This window comes from Ahaetulla prasina, chromosome 12, assembly GCF_028640845.1.
Source record: "Ahaetulla prasina isolate Xishuangbanna chromosome 12, ASM2864084v1, whole genome shotgun sequence".
NCBI classification, from domain to species: Eukaryota; Metazoa; Chordata; class Lepidosauria; order Squamata; family Colubridae; genus Ahaetulla; species Ahaetulla prasina.
The window spans coordinates 28,231,696-28,251,386 of NC_080550.1; the positions used below are offsets into that span (position 1 = coordinate 28,231,696).

Here is a 19,691-nt window from a genome sequence, read left to right on the forward strand (position 1 = left end):
GAGGGGAATTCTGTAGGTTTTTTAAACTATTGTGTGTGCAATTATTCTTGCATAGTGTACTCAAGGTATATTTTTATACCTCTCCAGGGTAATCTTTTAACCCCAGCCTCCATTCCCCTTCCTAGTCTGTCCAAATTCGGTATTATTGGAACTGCAGCTTGTTAGCCTGAAACAATTAGACTTCAAATACAAATTATTACAGCTTTACAGAAATATAGGTCAGCATGTTGTTGTAAGGCTTTTTATTAATATTTTCTACCACAATCGAGTTTTTCTAAATACATGTACAAACACAGTAACTTCGAAAAAGGGGAGGTATAAAAGTCATTTTCACTAGTCCAGTCATATGCAAACATACGATGTATGGGGAGATTGTGAAAGAAAATAAATTAATGTTTCATGACCTTCCCTGCTCTGTTAAATATGTCTCCTTCTACTCAAATAAATATATATATATACCACCAGCATTTGAAGCATCAAAAAGCCTCATGTTTGTGGCAATATGATTGCCACAAAGCAAAAGATTTAATTTTATGGACTCTGTTGAAAAGATGATCACGTGTTTTTGGTTCACTGTGGAATTAAATTTGAACCTGGATAGTAGTGAGGTCTTGATTTTCCCCCCTTCTCAAACAAGGAATTCCTTCTGGTCAGGAATCTTCCTCTTACTTGAGTCTCAAAAGCAAAGCAGTTTCTGCCATAGATGGTTACAAAATTTAAGATCTTGCTGAAGAAGGGAGAAGGGCACCATATGGCTCTTCTGTTGTGGCTTTTATTTATTTATTCATTTTATTTGTTAAATCTATGCCACTCATCTCACTATCAAGAACAACTCTAGGTATCTCATAATTGCCTGGTTTTTTTCATCCTGCCTCTTATTATTTTTATAAATAAAGCAGCAAACATACCTAATAGTCCTTCCTCCTTCTCTCTTTCTCACAGCAACAACTCTATTAAGGGAGCTGGATTTTCATGCCAGGACTGAGTGAGAGTGACTGGCCCAAAGTCACCCAGCTGCCTTTCAGGTCTAAGGCGGGACTGGAATTCACTCTCTCCTGAGCCTGGAGCTTTCATCACTAAACTACACTAGCTCTCAATAATTTTGAATGTTATCTGTCCCCAAACCATTGCAAACCTTGAAAATGTGGCCCTGAAACAGAACTGATCTCAAAACAAGCTGCAAACACTCCCCAACACAAAACCATAGAGTTAGGGCCATTTATGCCTTTGTGGGAACTCTGCCCCAGTAACATGTTCAACGAACGATAGCTTAAAGCTGCATGAATCCATCCAGTGATGAAGTGACAGCCTTGAACCTGTATGCAGACCCCAATTTCCATCCACACTCTGGGCCAGGGGACTCCAACCTTGGCAACTTGAAGACTTGTGGACTCCCAGGAGTTGAAGTCCACATGTCGTAAAGTTGCCAAGGTTGGAGACCCCTACTCTAGGCAGTTCATTTAGGGGTTGGTGAAAAGCAGCAGCAACTGGGAAAACCCTGCCTCCCCACCCACACCCACACCCTAAAAAGAAACAAAATTCCTATGCAGATGCTGCAGATATTTGTAGATAGTCCTTATAGTTGCCCAATTCCATTTGGCCACAGGGATGAGGTGGAAGGTGCTCCCACCTAGAGCAGAGCCATTTTCAGACCACAGATCAGGTAGGGCTTGAGAGAAAACCACAACCCTTGCGTGTTAGACAGCTGTCCTGCCTTTCCCTTAACTAAACAATGTGTTAGGCACCGCTACTGAGCAAACCTCAACTACAGGAGTTGTACACAGCAAGTATTTGGACTACATTTTTGAAAATCCCAACCTATATTACAAAATAAGCCATGCACTACCAAAATAAGTGGAAAAGGAAAATTTTAAAGCTTATTTAATCAACTCGTCAGCTGATTATCAGTATATGGATATTTGTTACCCTGCTGAAAAGAAAGCTGTCAACCGAACAACTAATTTAAGGCTTTCAACCATTTCATAAAGATAATTTGGTGAAGTATGTAAATTTGCACATGAATATCTGAGGATTGTTGACACTTTCTTTGATGCACACTTGCCTCGTAGAAATCGTTTTGAAAAAGGCACCTCCTCCTAGGCAAGATAAACTGGAGACTGAGGAGAATACCTGTAAATTCTTACCTTAAAAACAATTTATATTTTGAAAAAAGTATTGCCCAATCATCATGCCCAGAAAAATTAAAATAATTTAATAAATGATGCAGTCCTAATTTTAGTGACAGTAATTTGAGGATGTGTCCCTATTTCTTTCATTTATCAAAAAAACCGACAAGAAAATACATTAACACTTAATTTAAAACAAATACTTAACATAAACGTTCAATTTCCTGGCCTCAAACAGAGGGATAAGTCTACTGAAAAATGATGTCAAAAACGAGAGATGATACAAAGTTTAGAGCAGATTCGTCTCCATTCTATTCTCCACCTGGTCAAGGGAAGTTCACCCAGTTTATCTATTGTCCGGATCCATCTGAATGTGCTGCAGAGTTTTCTGTGCCCAGAGGCTGCGCACTGTCTGTGAAGTTGTGAGCGTGCTCAAGAAACAAATCTTTCAGTACACTCAGCTCCTTCGTAAGGAGCTTGATTTTGGCCTCCAAGCGTTCATTTTCTTCTTTCAGCTGGTTTACCCTCTGGAGGGTGTCCTGGGCTTTCTGCTTACTTTTCAAGCGGCTCTTTTTCACCGCCATGTTATTTCGTTCCCGGCGCTGGCGGTATTCATCACTGTTTCTATCAACAAGGGAATTCTTTTTGCCCTGCTTGCTGGGAGGTGTAGCTTTGCCCCCACCTCCAGGACTAACAGGCACCAGCTGAGGAACTTGTTGCAACCCACTGGTGTGCGCTTGGGTATAGATGACACTTACTCCATTGGTTTCTGCAGCTGTGTTCTGTTGTGATGTCTTGCTCATTTGGACAAGCTCTCCTGTAGACCTTGTGTGAGTTGTAAGAAAATATATATTCCGGAATTTCAAGGTATTTCTGGAGAGGCTTTCCACAGGCTGTCATGCGGAATCTAGAAAGACAAATAAAGTTTTGTTTTGTTTTTCTTTCAAAATGTATAATGCTTGGTTTCCCATCAACATCTAACAGTGGATGCCTGCCCTGACAAATGTCATAGGTGTTGCTTGCTGCAGGTATGTCTTTTACATTACATACAGTACCGTATTTGGATTGTAATTCATTCACAGTTGTACCAACCGTATATCAAATTACATGCTGCCAGATACAAGATGAACATTTTGCCCAATGAGGGCCTAGCATTAATTCAAGCAACAGAGCATCAAAAAATTCATCCAGCATATCATTAAGTGTTGTAAGTGTTGTACCTTGATGAAGGTATCTTTTCTTTTATGTACAGAGAGCATATGCACCAAGACAAATTCCTTGTGTGTCCAATCACACTTGGCCATAAAAAATTCTATTCTATTCTATTTTGCTGTGCTGCCTTCTAATCCTGCTGCAGCCACTTTTAATTTAAAGCCATTCAATCCTTAGCCTTGATTTATCTTGTGCCCACCCACAGACCTACTTAAGATGGTAGCCTAGCATGAGTGGTAATAACATTTCAAAGAGGAGGCCTACAGAAAAGGTGATAAAATGCTGTACAATCAGGCCAGAAATGCACTAACAAGGGAGATCAGAGCAGCAAAAAGAAGCTACTCTGAAAAGCTAAAGAATCAGTTTTCAGCAAATGAACCAGCAAACCTGTGGAAAATTCTTAAAAGTATCACCGGCTATGGCAAACCTCCTTCCCAGGCTGAAGGTAATCAACAACTGGCAGATGACCTGAATGAGTTTTACTGCAGGTTTGAAAGGAAACTACAGCCACCTATCTCCACAACCCCCATCTCAGACACACCAACAACAGCCAAGCCTCCTACAACTGACCCCATTTCATTGGGTTCACAACCCCTAGTGATCACAGAAAAAGAAGTGCAGGACCTATTTCACAGACAAAAGCCAGGAAAAGCTCCAGGCCCAGACAAGATAACTCCTTCTTGCTTAAAAGTCTGTGCTGACCAATTGGCCCCCATCTTCACCCATATTTTCAATAAATCACTAGAGATGTGTTATGTTCCTTCTTGCTTCAAACGCTCTACCATCATCCCAGTGCCGAAGAAGCCCACCATCAAGGAACTGAATGACTACAGACCAGTTGCTCTAACATCTGTAGTCATGAAAACCTTTGAAAGGCTAGTGCTTTCCTACTTGAAAACCATCACGGATCCGCTGTTAGACCCTTTGCAATTTGCATACCGAGCAAACAGATCAACAGATGATGCTGTTAATATGGCTCTGCACTACATCCTACAACATCTTGAGTCTCCAAAGACCTATGCAAGGGTCCTTTTTGTAGACTTTAGTTCAGCATTCAATACCATCATTCCAGACATTCTTCTAACTAAGCTAAACCAGCTACAGGTACTGGAACAGACTTGTAAGTGGATCACAAGCTTCCTAACAAACAGGAAGCAGCAGGTGAAGCTAAGCAAGATCACATCAAATACCTGTACAATTAGCACAGGGCCCCCCCAAGGCTGTGTGCTCTCCCCACTTCTCTTCTCTCTGTATACCAATGACTGCATCTCCAATGATCCATCTGTTAAGCTACTGAAGTTCGCAGATGACACAACAGTGATTGGTCTCATTCGAGACAATGACGAATCCGCATATAGACGAGAGGTCGAACGACTAGCCTTGTGGTGCAACCAAAACAATCTGGAACTGAACACACTCAAAACCGTAGAAATGGTGGTAGACTTTAGGAGAAACCCTTCCATACTTCCACCTCTCACAATACTAGACAACACAGTATCAACAGTAGAAACCTTCAAATTTCTAGGTTCTATCATATCGCAAGATCTCAAATGGACAGCTAACATCAAAACATCATTAAAAAGGACAACAAAGAATGTTCTTTCTGCGCCAACTCAGTAAGCTCAAACTGCCCAAGGAGCTGCTGATCCAGTTCTACAGAGGAATTATTGAGTCTGTCATTTGCACCTCTATAACTGTCTGGTTCGGTTCTGCAACCCAACAAGAAAAACACAGACTTCAGAGGATAATTAGAACTGCAGAAAAAATAATTGCTACCAACCTGCCTTCCATTGAGGACCTGTATACTGCACGAATCAAGAAGAGGGCCGTGAAAATATTTACAGATCCCTCGCATCCTGGACATAAACTGTTTCAACTCCTACCCTCAAAACGACGCTATAGAGCACTGCACACCAGAACAACTAGACACAAGAACAGTTTTTTCCCGAAGGCCATCACTCTGCTAAACAAATAATTCCATCAACACTGTCAAACTATTTACTGAATCTGCACTACTATTAATCTTCTCATAGTTCCAATCACCAATCTCTTTCCATTTATGACTGTATGACTATAACTTGTTGCTGGCAATCCTTATGATTTATATTGATATATTGACCATCAATTGTGTTGTAAATGTTGTACCTTGATGAACGTATCTTTTCTTTTATGTACACTGAGAGCATATGCACCAAGACAAATTCCTTGTGTGTCCAATCACACTTGGCCAATAAAAATTCTATTAAAAAAAAATTCTATTCTATTTTAATTGGAATGTATTTTTAAGGTATTATTCAGTCAAAAGTCCCATTTATTACACTATTGCTCAAACTGAGAAAGACTGTATCCCACCCGAAATGGACAAACTTCAGAAATGTTAAGATCTGTTAACTACCTATTATTGAATCCCATAAGCTGGGTAATTAGCAACAGAGCTTAAGAGGCTCATCTTCACCCACAATAAGGTTTTAATTTACCTTTCTGAAGTGAATACATCAGTATAGTGTGAGATATTCTTCTATGAATGCACATATTTTGGCCTCCAGATGAAAGAATGTTCAAAAATCATATGCAAAGCTTTTTTTTCCTGCATTTCATCTTAGTTTGCTTAAATTATTTCAATGGCATTATATTTTGACAGCTATATAGTTGTACAGTAAATATGATTTTCCTATTGGCAATCCTTATGATTTATATCCTTATGATTTATATTATATCCTTATGATTTATATTGATATATTGATCATCAATTGTGTTGTAAATGTTGTACCTTGACGAATGTATCTTTTTTTATGTACACTGAGAGCATATGCACCAAGACAAATTCCTTGTGTGTCCAATCACACTTGGCCAATAAAATTCTATTCTATTCTATTCTATTGAAAACTGCAACTTTATATCCAGGAAATTAGGTCTCAAATGTAAATGCTCTAATTACAAGCAGTCTTGTTAGCTGCTTGATCTTATTACTGCTCCCCTCTTAAGCAACCTCTCAGAAATACACTGGGATGCCTTCAGCCATCACAAAGTGATCCCTAGTGGATGAACGTCTAGTTTCCAATTTCACAACCTTGTCTTAGCAATGGTGCTCACTGTCTAACTTCTGCTCTATTTTAAAGATCTTCACCAAATTCTTTCCAGCTGGAATGTAATGGAAAAATGGGTGGGGGGAGAGCAAGAACAAGGCTATTTGGCCTTCTAAAATTTAAATATGAAGAATAGCCACCCACACCCACGCCGCTTTCCAGGTGGCCTCAGTTCAACATGCATCCAACATGGCTCCAGTACTATGTCACTAACAGGCAAGAGATACTGGTCAGGCGAGAGCCATCTAAAGGTCAAGCTGTGTAAAAATTAATTCCTCTAAAACGCAGAATGTGATGCAATGTTTAAGGACTTGGGGGAGGGGGAATGAAACACACACAGCTCCACATGCTCAGACATACTAGCTTTTTTAGCATGGAACAGTCAGTATTCCAGTGTTGTGGGAAAACAGTGTTATATTTATTTATTTAGTAAGTTTATATAACTACCCATTGCTGATGCCAAGTAGCATTCAGAGTTTAAATAAAGTCTTAAAAACCATTATAGAAACAAATACAAACAAACCACAGGAAAGTGTGTGCAAGGTTTTGCATATAATGTAACCATTTTGCTGGCTCCCGATTTCACGGGGTCTCCAAGTCTGCTGATAGGACTAAGTTTTAAGAGATTTCCAGAAAATCAATAGCCACGTACTTCACCTGACCAGATGGGATAGGCAGATGAAACTGGGGAGAGGTGGTCCTTCAAGGAATTCGGCCCCATGCCATGTACTAGGTAGGACTTTAAAGGTCAAAAACAGTGCCTTGAATTGAATCTGGAAGGAAACTGGCAACTAATGCAGCTCATGAAGCAAAGGTATAAATGGGAAGTTCTGGAGTCGCAAATCTAGAAGGAGCCCCAGATTGAGCACATGGTCTGTTTGGGACAATGCAAGCTCCATCCAGCACCAAAGATAATAAACTCCAAAATCTGGAAGCCTAAACAACCCAAAACGACTCAATATTGCCAGGATTCTGCTTGTTCCCCCATCCCCCATCCAGACTCCCACAGCCTCCAGACATGAGCACCACTGCTTAGTTTATTTGGGACAAAGATGCATGACTGAATACCATCAGCATACTGATTATACCTCCCCCTACAGGGATAGATGACCTCACCCAACCCCATCTTATAAAATCATCCTACAAACAGGACTTGGATAGCGTAGCAAACCCTGCAGAACCCCACATAGTAGGGGCCAAATGTGACAGTTCTCACTCTTGACTGGAATCAGCTTCACAGGGAGAAAAAACAGCAGAATACAGCCCCACTTACTCCCAAGGCACAGAGCCTATCCAGAAGTAGACGCACTACCCCACCCCCCCGCCCCGAGGTCACACAAAAGGGCAACCAATACTGCTATAGTTTCAAGCCTGGATCCTAACTGAAAGGACTCCAATCTCCATTTAACCCAACTACTAATAACGTGCAAATTATGGAAGTGATCTAGTGACTAGAAATCAGCACTAGGAGAAGGGTCTCTGTCAGGAAATTGTTATTTACCTAACTAGTTTGCCAGGCAATATATAAACTAACTATGTATGTTTGTAAGAAAGGCATGATATTGCTTTAAGGCTATGCTGCTGCATCATGCAAGCATCCTGATTGGTTGAGCTCTGTAGCCAATGTATAAAAGGACTACTAAATTATGGCTTATGGGGAATCTACAGGGATGCTACAGCATTGTAATCTGATGACATGTTGCAACTGTATATTTGAGCTTTATGATCATTGCTTGATCATGGCTAGTTACTGATTCCTCAAGATACTGACTGTTGTGTGTTGAACTGTGTTTTGCCAAATTGACAGAAGACTTTGTTGTGCAAGTCTACGTTGGTAAGAAGACTGGCTTTATATGTGTATGACCTGGATTATTTTTGGACTATGACTTTGCCTTTCCCTAAAAGTAAAGTAATATCAAACCCGTGTTTGTCTGCAAATGACTGTTATTGTATACAACATCTCAGTCATTTTCATGCGTAGGTACTCTGCTCAACAGTCCACAACCTTGGTTGTGAACCCAGATTACCCTTAACAGTCTCCAACCCCTGGTCTATGGACCAGAACCAAGCCACCCAAGCAGTGTGAAACTTCATTTGTGTAAGCAACCATCCCCCCTGCTGCCGCTGCCAATCCTCAGAGCCAGAAAGGTTGGGGACCACTGGTTGAAATGACAAGAGATATAAAAGCTTGTGTTCATTTGGCTAATGCTCAAGTGTTGTCCAAATATGGGCAGAATGTTTCCACTGCAACTTTAACTGTACAGGTAAGTCCTTGAGTTATAGTCATCCCTTCAGCAACGGTTCAAAGTTGCAGCAGCACCGAGCTAGCGGGATTTATGATAGGTCTTTGGAGTTTTCTTCACTGCAGCATCCTTGGGTCTTGTGATTGTGGTCTGGGTGCTCAGCTGGCGATTCTGACATTGTGGAAAACATGGCAAGGTTGCCATTTCTGATGTTCTGTCTTCCCTGCCGCCTGTTCACAAGCAAAGTCAGTGGGGAAGTTGGCATGAAGTGCAGGTCGCACCCATTTCTGTTTCAACAGCTGTGCTTCCTAAGCCTACATGAAGGACTTGCCTGCTCCCACCTGATCTGATCTCCTTAGTGCCTCCCTGCAGCATGTGCTTCCCTCCTTACTCCCCCCACCCACACCTGCTGGTTAACTCTCCATAATGTGAGCCCTTAAGCACATTGATACTGCTTGATATTTTAGGCCAGATTAGATTCCTGAACTTGAAATTTCTGTAGTTTCTACAAATTTGCAGCTAGCAGAATTTCTGTTATTATACATACTGCCACACTGGGTTCAAAATTACAGTGTCAAACACACGGCCCATGGGCTGGATCTGGCCTGCCGCAGGTCACAGAATGCCGTCCCAGAGACGGTGAGGGGACAGCCCCTGCCAGCCCCTGCCATGCCCATCCAATCGGCCTTGACGACCAGGCCACACATCCCCGGCCCCCCAAGGGCAAACAAAATCCTGACACGGCCCACTACAGCAGGGGTGTCCAAACTTGGTCCCTTTAAGACTTGTGGACTTCAATTCCCAGAGTTCCTCAGCCAGCTTTGCTGGCTGAGGGACTCTGGGAGTTGAAGTCCACAAGTCTTAAAGGGACCAAGTTTGGACACCCCTGCACCAAAGGATCGAGTTTGACACCCCTGCTTTAGCCACTTGTCTTTTAGTAGCTATTAACAAAACAAAAAGCAATTTGATGAAATTGAACTTTTCTCAATCTCTGATATTGGCCTTATTAACCAATCTCAAAAGTTATTAATATTGAGCTTTGATAATTTTGATACCAAAACTGATCAGATTTTATGCAATTGTGGGGAGGCAGGCTAACTTTATGATAGATAACTGGAGACAAAAATGTGCAAACAAGGTTGTACTTGGTGGATTTCAAATTCACCAAAGAATGCATAATTCTGTCCTCTCATCTTTTGGAATGTTTGCTGGTATTTTCTTTGTCGTTGAGCAGCGGACCCCAAATATTCTGGCTCCATGGACCGCAGTGGCACCAGTGGGTGGCCACAGCGAGGAGGGAAGGGATGGTTTTGTGTGCGCAAATGAAGCCACACATGCTAACCTGCTGCTTGTGCCGCTGGCTAGTGGACTGCAGACTGGAAGTCGGGGACCTTATACCACTTTGGACAAATAGTCATCCAATCTCTTCTTGAAAACCTCTGGTGATGAGGCAAGCTATTTTACTGATTATTCTTACTGTCAGAAAATTTCCCCTTAAGTCTAGGTTGGATGTTTCCCTCCATTGAGTCGTGGAATTTTGGTCGTGATGAGGAGCATTTGTGACCAGAGGTTCTACTGGATCTACTTTGCTCTCTGCACGTGTGGGTCTAGTTGTTCATGCCTGACACACATTCATGAATTCATTTCTGAAGAAGGCACAAAATAGCCAATCAGAGCCAGTAGGAAGAACATGAAAGATAAAGCATTATTTCAGGCCATGTTATAAAAAAAACCTGTGCTAGCATTACCCATTCTACAAGACCAAAATGCAGATTTAAAGTCAAAGAGGCATTTTAAAGAAAGAGGCAGAGGGAAAAAAAACTTCTCTCATCACACATTTCGCTGCTTTCAGGTATGCCGTAATGTCACTCCCCAAGTTCTAGTCAGAACACATTTAGTGGGACCAGGTTAGGGAAGGCTGGACATGATTTTAAGGTCTGCAAATAATTAACAGTTACGCCTGGATGGAAAGTTTAACTTGAGGAAAAGTTTGTAGGATACTACTGAAATAGTCCAGGTGCAAAAAGTACACTGCTTGTAGAAAACACAGAACTACTAAAGAGCCCTTTTTTTCATATTCACAAAGTATTCGGAAAAAAACCCCACGCTTCCTTTATTGAACAGCACAGAGGTGCTTTGCTTCCACAAGCTGGAGTGCTTATTCTGAATCATTATCAAAGCATGCTGGACCATTGCATCCACTAAATTAGGGGTGTCAAACGCAAGGTCTATGGGCAGATCTGGCCAGTGGGGCTGTCCTGGAAACAGTGAAGGAAAGGCCCATGGTGCCTCTGCGCAGCCCTCCCAAGATCCATTTTTGGCCACGCTGATCTCCTGCACACCTCTGCCAGCAAAAACAGCGCTCAGGGAGGCCACATACAGCCCACTTGGGTTCCGTTTTCATTGGCAGAGCTGCATGAGGCCATCATGGCTGAAAACAGACCCTCAATGAGTGACGTCAAGCTGGCTATGCCCACCCTGGCCAGGCCCACCCTGACGACACACACACACACACACACACGGGGTCAAACACAACCCTGATGCAGCCCTCAATGAAATTGAGTTTGACACCCCTGCACTAAATAATCAGTACATCTCGCCCAGGGGTCGGCAACCCGCGGCTCAAATCCACAAGTGGCTCTTTGGGCCCTCTGCGGCGGCTCCGTCCCATCACTGGTTTGCTGCGCCCCTATTATTTCTTTTTTGGACTCCAGCCCGAAGCGGCAGGAAGCGAAGGCTGCCTTACACGCAAATGTGGCGTGAAGGCAGGTACAAAGCAGCTTCGCTCCTGCACTTTCTTCCCCCCACTCCTCTCGTAACCCCCTCGCCAGCTGTGGCTGAGCTTGGAGCGTGCGCACGCATGGAGAGACCATAAGCAAGCCACTGCCCATCCCGCGCACGCTTTTCCTGAGCTTTAGCGCTTGCTTGAGGGTCATCTCTCCGTGCGTGTGCATGCTCCTGGCTCAGCTACAGCTGTCCTGGGCGACTTAGAGGAGGAGAGGCAAGAGTGAAGCTGCCCTGTACCTGCCTTCACGCCACATTTGCACATAAGGCAGCCTTCGCTTCCTGCCATTTCAGGCTGGAGTCTCCCTGTGAGTGCGAATGCTCCCAGCTTAGCCACAGCCAGCCAGGGAGTTATGAGAAGAAAGGGGGGGAGACACAGAGAGAGAGAGAGAGACAGACAGACAGACAGACATAGAGAGACACAAAGAGTGATACATAGAGAGGGGGGAGAGGGAGAGATAGAGAGGGGGGAGAGAGGGAAAGAGACAGAGATTAGTTTTGTGGCTGGGTAGGTGTGGCTACGTGGTCATGTGACTGGGTGGGAGTGAGTGACATCGAATTGACCACGCCAACTCAGTTTTGTGGCTCCCAGTGTGTTTTTTTCCTGTAGGAAACAGGTCCAAGTGGCTCTTTGAGTGTTTAAGGTTGCCGACCCCTGATCTAGCCTATATCTTATTAGCTCCCTAATTTGTAGGACTATGTGCAACATTCCATTCCTCTCACTGAAACATGTCATTCTAGGGACCATTTGGCAGTTTCAAAAAGTAAACCTTTCAAGCCAGAAGTAGTTTGGGGCACCTTACATATAGTGCTCTGCTCCAAATCTGTTTGAGAAACATTGCATTAGTTTTGTTAAGTTGGCAAAGTCGATAGAGAGACACTAAATTAAAAAGTACCTAAAATACCTAAAACCTGGAAGGAGCCTATTATTCCACAAGCATAAAGGCACAAGTTCAGAAAACAGAAATTCATCTTCCTCAATGTTTATGATCGTTTTTCAGAACAGCTAAATTTAATCTCATGCAAATTATATATAGAACGGTTATCGTGCTGAAATATTTATTTATTTAATTTATTTATTTAATTTAATTTATATACCACCCTTCTCCCTAAGAACTCAGGGCGGTTTACAGCCAGGATAAAAGCACAACTCAGAAAATTTAAAAAACATTTAAAAACCACTTAAATTAAAGGCTGAAGGAATATAAGACTATAATAAAACCGCAATAAAAACTTCATTAAGCCAGCCCTGCATGATGAAATGGAAAACTCTTTAGCTCGCGGCGAAAGCTCCGGAGGTCAGGAAGTTGACGTATCCTCGGAGGCAGCTCATTCCAGAGGGCAGGAGCCCCCACAGAGAAGGCTCTCCCCCTGGGGGTCGCCAGTCTACATTGTTTGACCGACAGCATCCTGAGGAGACCCTCTCTATGGGAGCGCACGGGTCGATGGGACGCTATTGGTAGCAGCAGGCGGTCTCGTAAATAACCAGGTCCTATGCCATGGAGCGCTTTAAAGGTGATAACCAACACCTTGAATTGCACCCGGAAGACTACCGGGAGCCAGTGCAGCTCATGCAGGACAAGTGTTACATGGGAGACGTGGGTTGTTCCCACTATTACCCGCGCGGCCGCATTCTGAACCAGTTGGAGCCTCTGGGTGCTCTTCAAGGGGAGCCCCATGTAAAGAGCGTTACAGTAGTCCAGGCGGGAAGTGACGAGAGCGTGAGTGACCATGCATAAAGAATCCCGGTCCAGAAAGGGACACAACTGGCGTATCAGGCGAACCTGATAAAAAGCTCCCCTGGCGACGGCCGTCATATGCTCTTCTAAAGGCAGCCATGCATCCAGGAGGACGCCTAGATTGCAAGCCCTCTCCGTGGGTGCCAATAACTCGCCCCCAACAGCCAGCGATGGCGTTAGCTGCCTGTATCGGGACGCCGATATAAAGTGCTCTGTCACCCTACCCTCCATCATAAACCTTTGACAGAATGCAGACACAGCTTCTTTTCACTCCACTAATTTGTTTTATCTTTATATCAGTCTAATAGTAAGCAATTCTGTACACTAGTTATCTTAATATACCTGTTGCCTTGATCATGTTTCCTATACAACTACTTGTAATGTATTTTTAAACACAGTAAGTTAATGTATATAAATTTCCATCCTAAATTTTAAGAAAGTCCAAGTAAACTTTCTGTGGTACTCATATCCTACCATTCAGTAACCTCTTTATTCTTAGTTTTCTTTAAAATATTGAATATTTTAAAATATTCAATACAACATATTTAAATACAATATGCTCATTTACATAAATACTTCATATACATTTTACAGGTTTGCATAAGCTAGACATGCATCCCTTTACCTGAAGGTTTTATTCAGATTTTTCCCCTAAAACTATGCATTTTAGTAGTCAGCTTCGTAGGTTGCTTTTTTGTATTAATAATAGAAAACAAAACACTCCTCTAAATGTTTTTAATGAAGGTATGCAAATTTGATGATACCTTAAGTCCATATGGCAATCCACGTGGAAGGCTATCTTCTTGCTCCTACCAAACACAAAGCAAGGAGTGATAAAAGCTACAACACCAAAACACTTGAACATCCAAACATACTCAAAGACTCAAAAAGCCTTATTCTGTGTGAGATTATCTCCCTTTCAGCTGTAAACATGTTAAAACGTTTAAGATGATGCAATGTTGTCATCTATGTGTTTTGTTACTTGTTTGAAGCTTATCCAACAGCTACATACCTTCCTCTTTCTGTTCTTCATTGAAAACAGGTGGGAAATCTTATCTCTATGATTTGCTACTAAATTTCATCATCACAATCTGAGGAAATTGAAAGGAAACATTGGGGTTACGTTTCCATCTTTGCCTTGCAAGGCAAAGTCCTTGTTATAGTAAAGAGTGTGTCTGCACACATTTCCAGCTGAGAACCACTACCTGGAGAATAGTCTGACCCCTGAGAATATACAAGGCAACAACTTCATTATAATCAATGACACCAATACCCCTCCCTAGGTTTTTTAAAATTACTAATGTTAAAATAATACACAATGAAAAATAGGTAATACCATATCATGGAAAATAGGTTTAAAATATTGCATCACAGTTTTCCACAGCAGTTTTTGAAAGTATTGTTTAGAACTTAAGAGCTAAAGGGATAATCAGAATTTTTTTGAGAATCTATTAAAAGATTTAAAATAAGTTTCCAAACTGAACTCAACCCCTGGGACTTCATGAGCTTATTTCCTTGCAGCAGCACAGAAGTGGTTTACTATCATCACTGCCTTCCTCCTGGGATGCTGACTTCTCAGTCTAGTCTACCACCTTGGGATTCCCCGTGGCCTCCCATTACAACCCCGGGCAGGCATGACCCTGCTTACCTTCTGAGCTTGCAATAATTTCGCTTTACAAACCATAATATTGTAACTATCCTGAGTTACTGTAAGAGCGCTAAGACAGAATCTTCCGGTTGGAAGGGGCATTAAGACTAACCTTTTTAGCGCCAAAATTCAAATTACAGTATCCCAGATAGATGCTGTATCTTGGAACACATGCTACTGCTTTTGGAAACAATCTGTTCAGCTCAGATGCCTCAGCTCAAACTGAGGAATTACAATACATATGAAACATCTTAAATTCCAAATCAATGTGTCTTTACTCTGAATATTTTGATTGCCAATATTTCAAATGCAAACCATAGCACTGAAGTTCTTTAGAACCAGTAGTCTTCTATATAGTTATGCTCCTAAAAGTACATAACCCTTGCAGAATTTGTAAGAGTTTATACATAAACATGAGCAATCAGATAAATCACATTTTTAATGTAATTTAACTTATTAGACATCTCACAATAGCACAATCAATAAACAAACCATCGCAATAAAGGAAATAAAATGGCCCTGTTTAAAGGTTTCCATGCTCTTAGCTCTTAATATTATGCATTACCCCTTCTAGCATCAATAATGGCTTGTGGTGTTTCATGATCATGGTTGACTAAAGCCTTTTTTTCCCTCACATGTAAAACTTTCCTGCTTCTTGGCAAAAAGCCTCCATGTCCTATTCTTTGGTTATCCGGCATGGCCTGCATGTTTAAAATCTCCCAAGGTGGCTCAACAATGCTGACGTCAGGAGACTGTGACGGCCACTCTTCACTTTGTTCTATTATAGCTACCCAAAGATCAACTTGGTCTTAAGTTTCTTATCATGCTAGAAAGTCCAAGTGCTCCCCAGGCGCAGTTCCCAGGCTGATGAATGCAAATTTTCCTCCTGAACTTTATGCTAATATGCTGAATGTTATGTTGCCATCAATATTGATTTAATTCCCTGTGACGCTATAGCTCACACACACACACCCGAAAACAGCAAAGCTCCACCTGCATGCTTCAAGGATGATGTGCTTCTCTTCACAGCCCTCGTTACTCTCCAAATATGGTGTTTATGGCTGTGACCATAAAATACTAATTTTGATCTTATCACTCCAAATGATTTTGTTCCTGAAGTCTTGAGGCTTCTTTAGGAGCTGTTCTAGATATGTTCAAATATCTCCTTATTGTGCCTGCTGAAAGAGTCACACTAATTTCCTTCGCAATGGGTCAGACACGACTTCGCAACTAACAACAACAACAAATTTCCTTCAGATAAGTATTTCAGTAAAACTTACTTAATTTTTCTTTATATCCCAACAAATTTTCCTAGCAATTGTGTCTGACATCCTTCTTGGTCTATCTGACTAGGGCTTGATATTAATAAAACCCTACTTTTACACTTTCTGATCAGCATTTGAACAGTACTTATTGGCATTTTCAAATATTTGCTTTCACTATGCTTCAGTAACCAGCAGTCAGTGTAGTCCTGGGTGAAATGCATCTTCACCAGGACTACACTGACTGCTGGCTACTGAAGCATACTCAAACAGCTAAGAAACTCAGTAACTATACACAGACACCAATTATAAACAAGGCAGAGGTATGGCTACCCACCCTTCACTGACATCTCAAACTGTGTTCACCTGAATTATCAGTCCAACATCCTATGGTATATAAACTTTTGAACAGGCCCATTTTATTACTTCCTTTATTACTACGGTTTAATGATTGTGCTATTCTAAGACTCCCAACATTTGATTCGGCTGGAAGGGATCTTGGAAGTCTTTTTATCCAACCACCCCTTGCCCAAGTCTTTACTGCATCCCAGACAAATGCTTGTCCAACCTATTCTTGAAAAGCTCAAAAACGAGTGATCACTCGTGTTTACTTATGAAATGATCCACCTCTTACAAACTCTGCAAGTGGTATGTAAACTTAACAGCGAAAGAGTGCATCCCAAAAGCTCTTCCGTTTTCTTGAATGGAAGCAACCAGAGATATTGACCATCAATTGTGTTGTAAATGTAATTGTGTTGTAAACCTTGATGAATGTATCTTTTCTTTTATGTACACTGAGAGCATATGCACCAAGACAAATTCCTTGTGTGTCCAATCACACTTGGCCAATAAAATTCTATTCTATTCTATTGGATAAGGATAGGAATAATAGGAATGGGAATAAAGGGAGTGGAATGGAATAGAAGAGTTAGAAAGGAACCTTGGAGATCTTCTAGTCCAACCTCTTTAAGCAAGGAAACTCTATACCAGAGGTCTGCAAACTTGGCTCTTTTAAGACTTCAACTCCCAGAGTTCCTCAGCCAGCAAAGCTGGGAGTTGAAGTCCACAAGTCTTAAAAGAGCTAAGTTAGCAGACCCCTGCCCTATACGGTTAATGACCGTTTCCTGAACTATTTCCCTTTCCAAACAACCGAAACGAATAAAAACGCCGCACTTCAAACCTCCAACAGCAACCAGCACATGCTTAGCCCGGAACAACCGAAAGGGGGGGGGAGAGTTCGAATCCACCCCGGACCCGCTTGATGCAGAGAGAGAGAGAGAGAAAAGACCCCCGCCCCTCCGGAGAAGGCATCCCATCCCATCCCCCTCCCCCTCCCCTCCCCCCCAGCCAGCCGGGCCTTTCCCCGCCTGCCCAAGCATGACTTCATCCCGGCAGGGCCGGGCCGCGGTTGCTGCGAGATTGCATCATCCAGCCAGGCGCACGCGCATGCGCACTCCCCCTCTTCCCTACCTGCCGGGACCCCTCCGGCCAAGGGGAGCGGGGGGGGGGAGCCAGCCGAGGGAACAGCCCCGCCGCTCGCAGAGGAGGAGGAGGGGAGGGAGCGCGCGAGGAGACCGCGCCGGGCGCCGGAGGGGAGGTGGAGCGCCAGGGCTGAGGGGAGCCGGAGTCCGGCGGCAATTGGTCCCGAGGGGGAGTTGGCCTCAGAGCCCTAGGCCGGCTCCTCTCGCGCGCGGGGAATGGACGGGCAGGCCCAGGCCAAGGTCTTACCCCCACCCGAGGCCCCTTCGGGCGGATGCCGCCAGACGCCCACCGAAGGCTTTGCCGGCGGAGAGGATGCGGCGAACCACTCACCTGGCCCGGGAGGAAGGCGCGGGCCCCACCAGTCCCGACTCGGCTCGCCGCCGCCGCCGCCGTCCTTTCTCCGGAGAGGCGGGAGCCAGAGGTTGCGAAATGTCCGCCAGCCAATCGCGAGGCGGATTACCTCAAGGCTGACGCAATCTCCCTGCCCGCCTGAGACTGGCAGGCGCCTGGGCCCAATCGCAGATCGGCTGGCCAAGAATGCGCTTCCTGACCGCCAATGGGAGAATTAGGCGGGATGGCTGAGCGGGACGCGTGGGCGGGGCGTCCTTTGTGCTCCAGTGGGATGGGCCGCCTCGGCCGCGTATACACGACCCGCGTGACGCGAGTCATCAAACCCCCAAATCTCTGTCCGCGCGTGTAACGCGAGCGACGATTCCGTGGGGAAGTCTTCACGTGGTGGCCCAATTTATACAACATACGAAGTTCGAACGGTTTTTCTCCCATTTTTCAGGTTTTTTCCAGGCCTTTGAGGCACTTTCAACCTCAGATCTCTGGGAAGACACAATAAGCTACTTTTCAAACTCTCCTCTTAACATCCTGGTCTTTCTCAAGACTTCCTTTTTTCACCAAGCGGGGCTGGCCTGATTGATTTTAGTATGGGGATTTTAGTGGGTTTTTTATAGGGTTTTACCTGGGTTTTACTTTTGATAAATTTTAGCTAATATTTTAATGTTACAGCGATTGAATCAGTTTTTTAAATTTGATGGTGTATTTTAAATTTTTGGGGATTCTTGTCGTTTTATTGGCCCTGAGTCTTCGGAGAAGGGCGGTATAAAAATATGAATGAATGAATAAATAAATAAATAAATCTCTTCCACTGGACATTGTTATGTAGGACCCAACACCTGTCCTGAGCTCCTAGTTTATCACCATAAGTATGATGAACAGCACTTTTTGTTTCTTCCCAGAGTTTTCTCGCGAGTGCAGCGTCCGTCTGTCTGTTTTTATATCAACCAAGTATTGATCCATTGGTTATGAGGAGAGTGACTGGCCCAAAGCTTAGCCAGCCAGCTTTCATGCCTAAGGCAGGCTATAGCTCAATGTCCCAAAAACTTCCCAAAATCCCAAAAACTTCAAAATCCCCAAAGCTTCAACCAAAAACTGTCTACCATAGAACTCACCCCATTCCTAAGAGGTCTGTAAGGGGCCTGCATAAGAGCACAAAAGTGCCTACCGTTCCTGTCCTATTGTTTCCTTTCATTATATCTAATTAATATAGTTGATGCATACTTTTGCTCATATATATGTTCTTTTCTTTTATGATGTGTTGTTGTTTTATGTCGATGTTTGTGTATACACTGTTGTGATAAATAAAATAAAATAAAATAAAAATTAGTTGTGGGGCTTGCATGCTCTGAGGAAGATGAGAGCTGCGCCAGAGATTCAACCATGGAGGACCGTCTCATCAGAGGAAAAGTGTCTCTCTGTAGTTTTCTAAGGTGTCCCCAATACACACACACACACACACACACACATCTGTGGTCTGGTACCAGTCTGAAGCCTTTGGGGAGCTGGTCTGCGCAAGCAGCAGGTGAGCGTGCAAATCTCCATTTGTGCGAATGGTGGACATGTGCATGAAACCATCTTCCTCCTGGTCATTGCTGCTGGTCTGCAGAACTGAAAAGTTTGGGGACCACTGGTTTATTAAATAATGAGATGTAAACCACATAAACCCATACCAGATTGGATCAACAGGGACCAGGCTAGATGGATATCTGGTGCCAAATGGGCTATAGGACTCAGAACTATTGGCTGAGCAACCAGGGCCAG

General features: G+C 43.2%; 1 protein-coding gene across 2 annotated transcripts; it reads right to left on the bottom strand.

Moving 5' to 3' along the window:
- Positions 1-227: 227 nt before the first annotated feature.
- Positions 228-18,061, bottom strand: CEBPG (CCAAT enhancer binding protein gamma). Of its 2 annotated transcripts, none has more exons than XM_058154729.1 (2): positions 17,913-18,061; positions 228-3,033 (listed from the first exon to the last, which is right to left on the bottom strand). In XM_058154729.1, the coding sequence occupies exon 2, from the start codon at positions 2,927-2,929 to the stop codon at positions 2,477-2,479; it is 453 nt and encodes a 150-aa protein (XP_058010712.1). In that variant the 5' UTR covers positions 2,930-3,033; positions 17,913-18,061; the 3' UTR covers positions 228-2,476. The 2 variants fall into 2 exon arrangements, with proteins under 2 accessions (XP_058010712.1, XP_058010713.1); XM_058154730.1 differs by lacking the exon at positions 17,913-18,061 and adding an exon at positions 13,955-13,999.
- Positions 18,062-19,691: the final 1,630 nt, after the last annotated feature.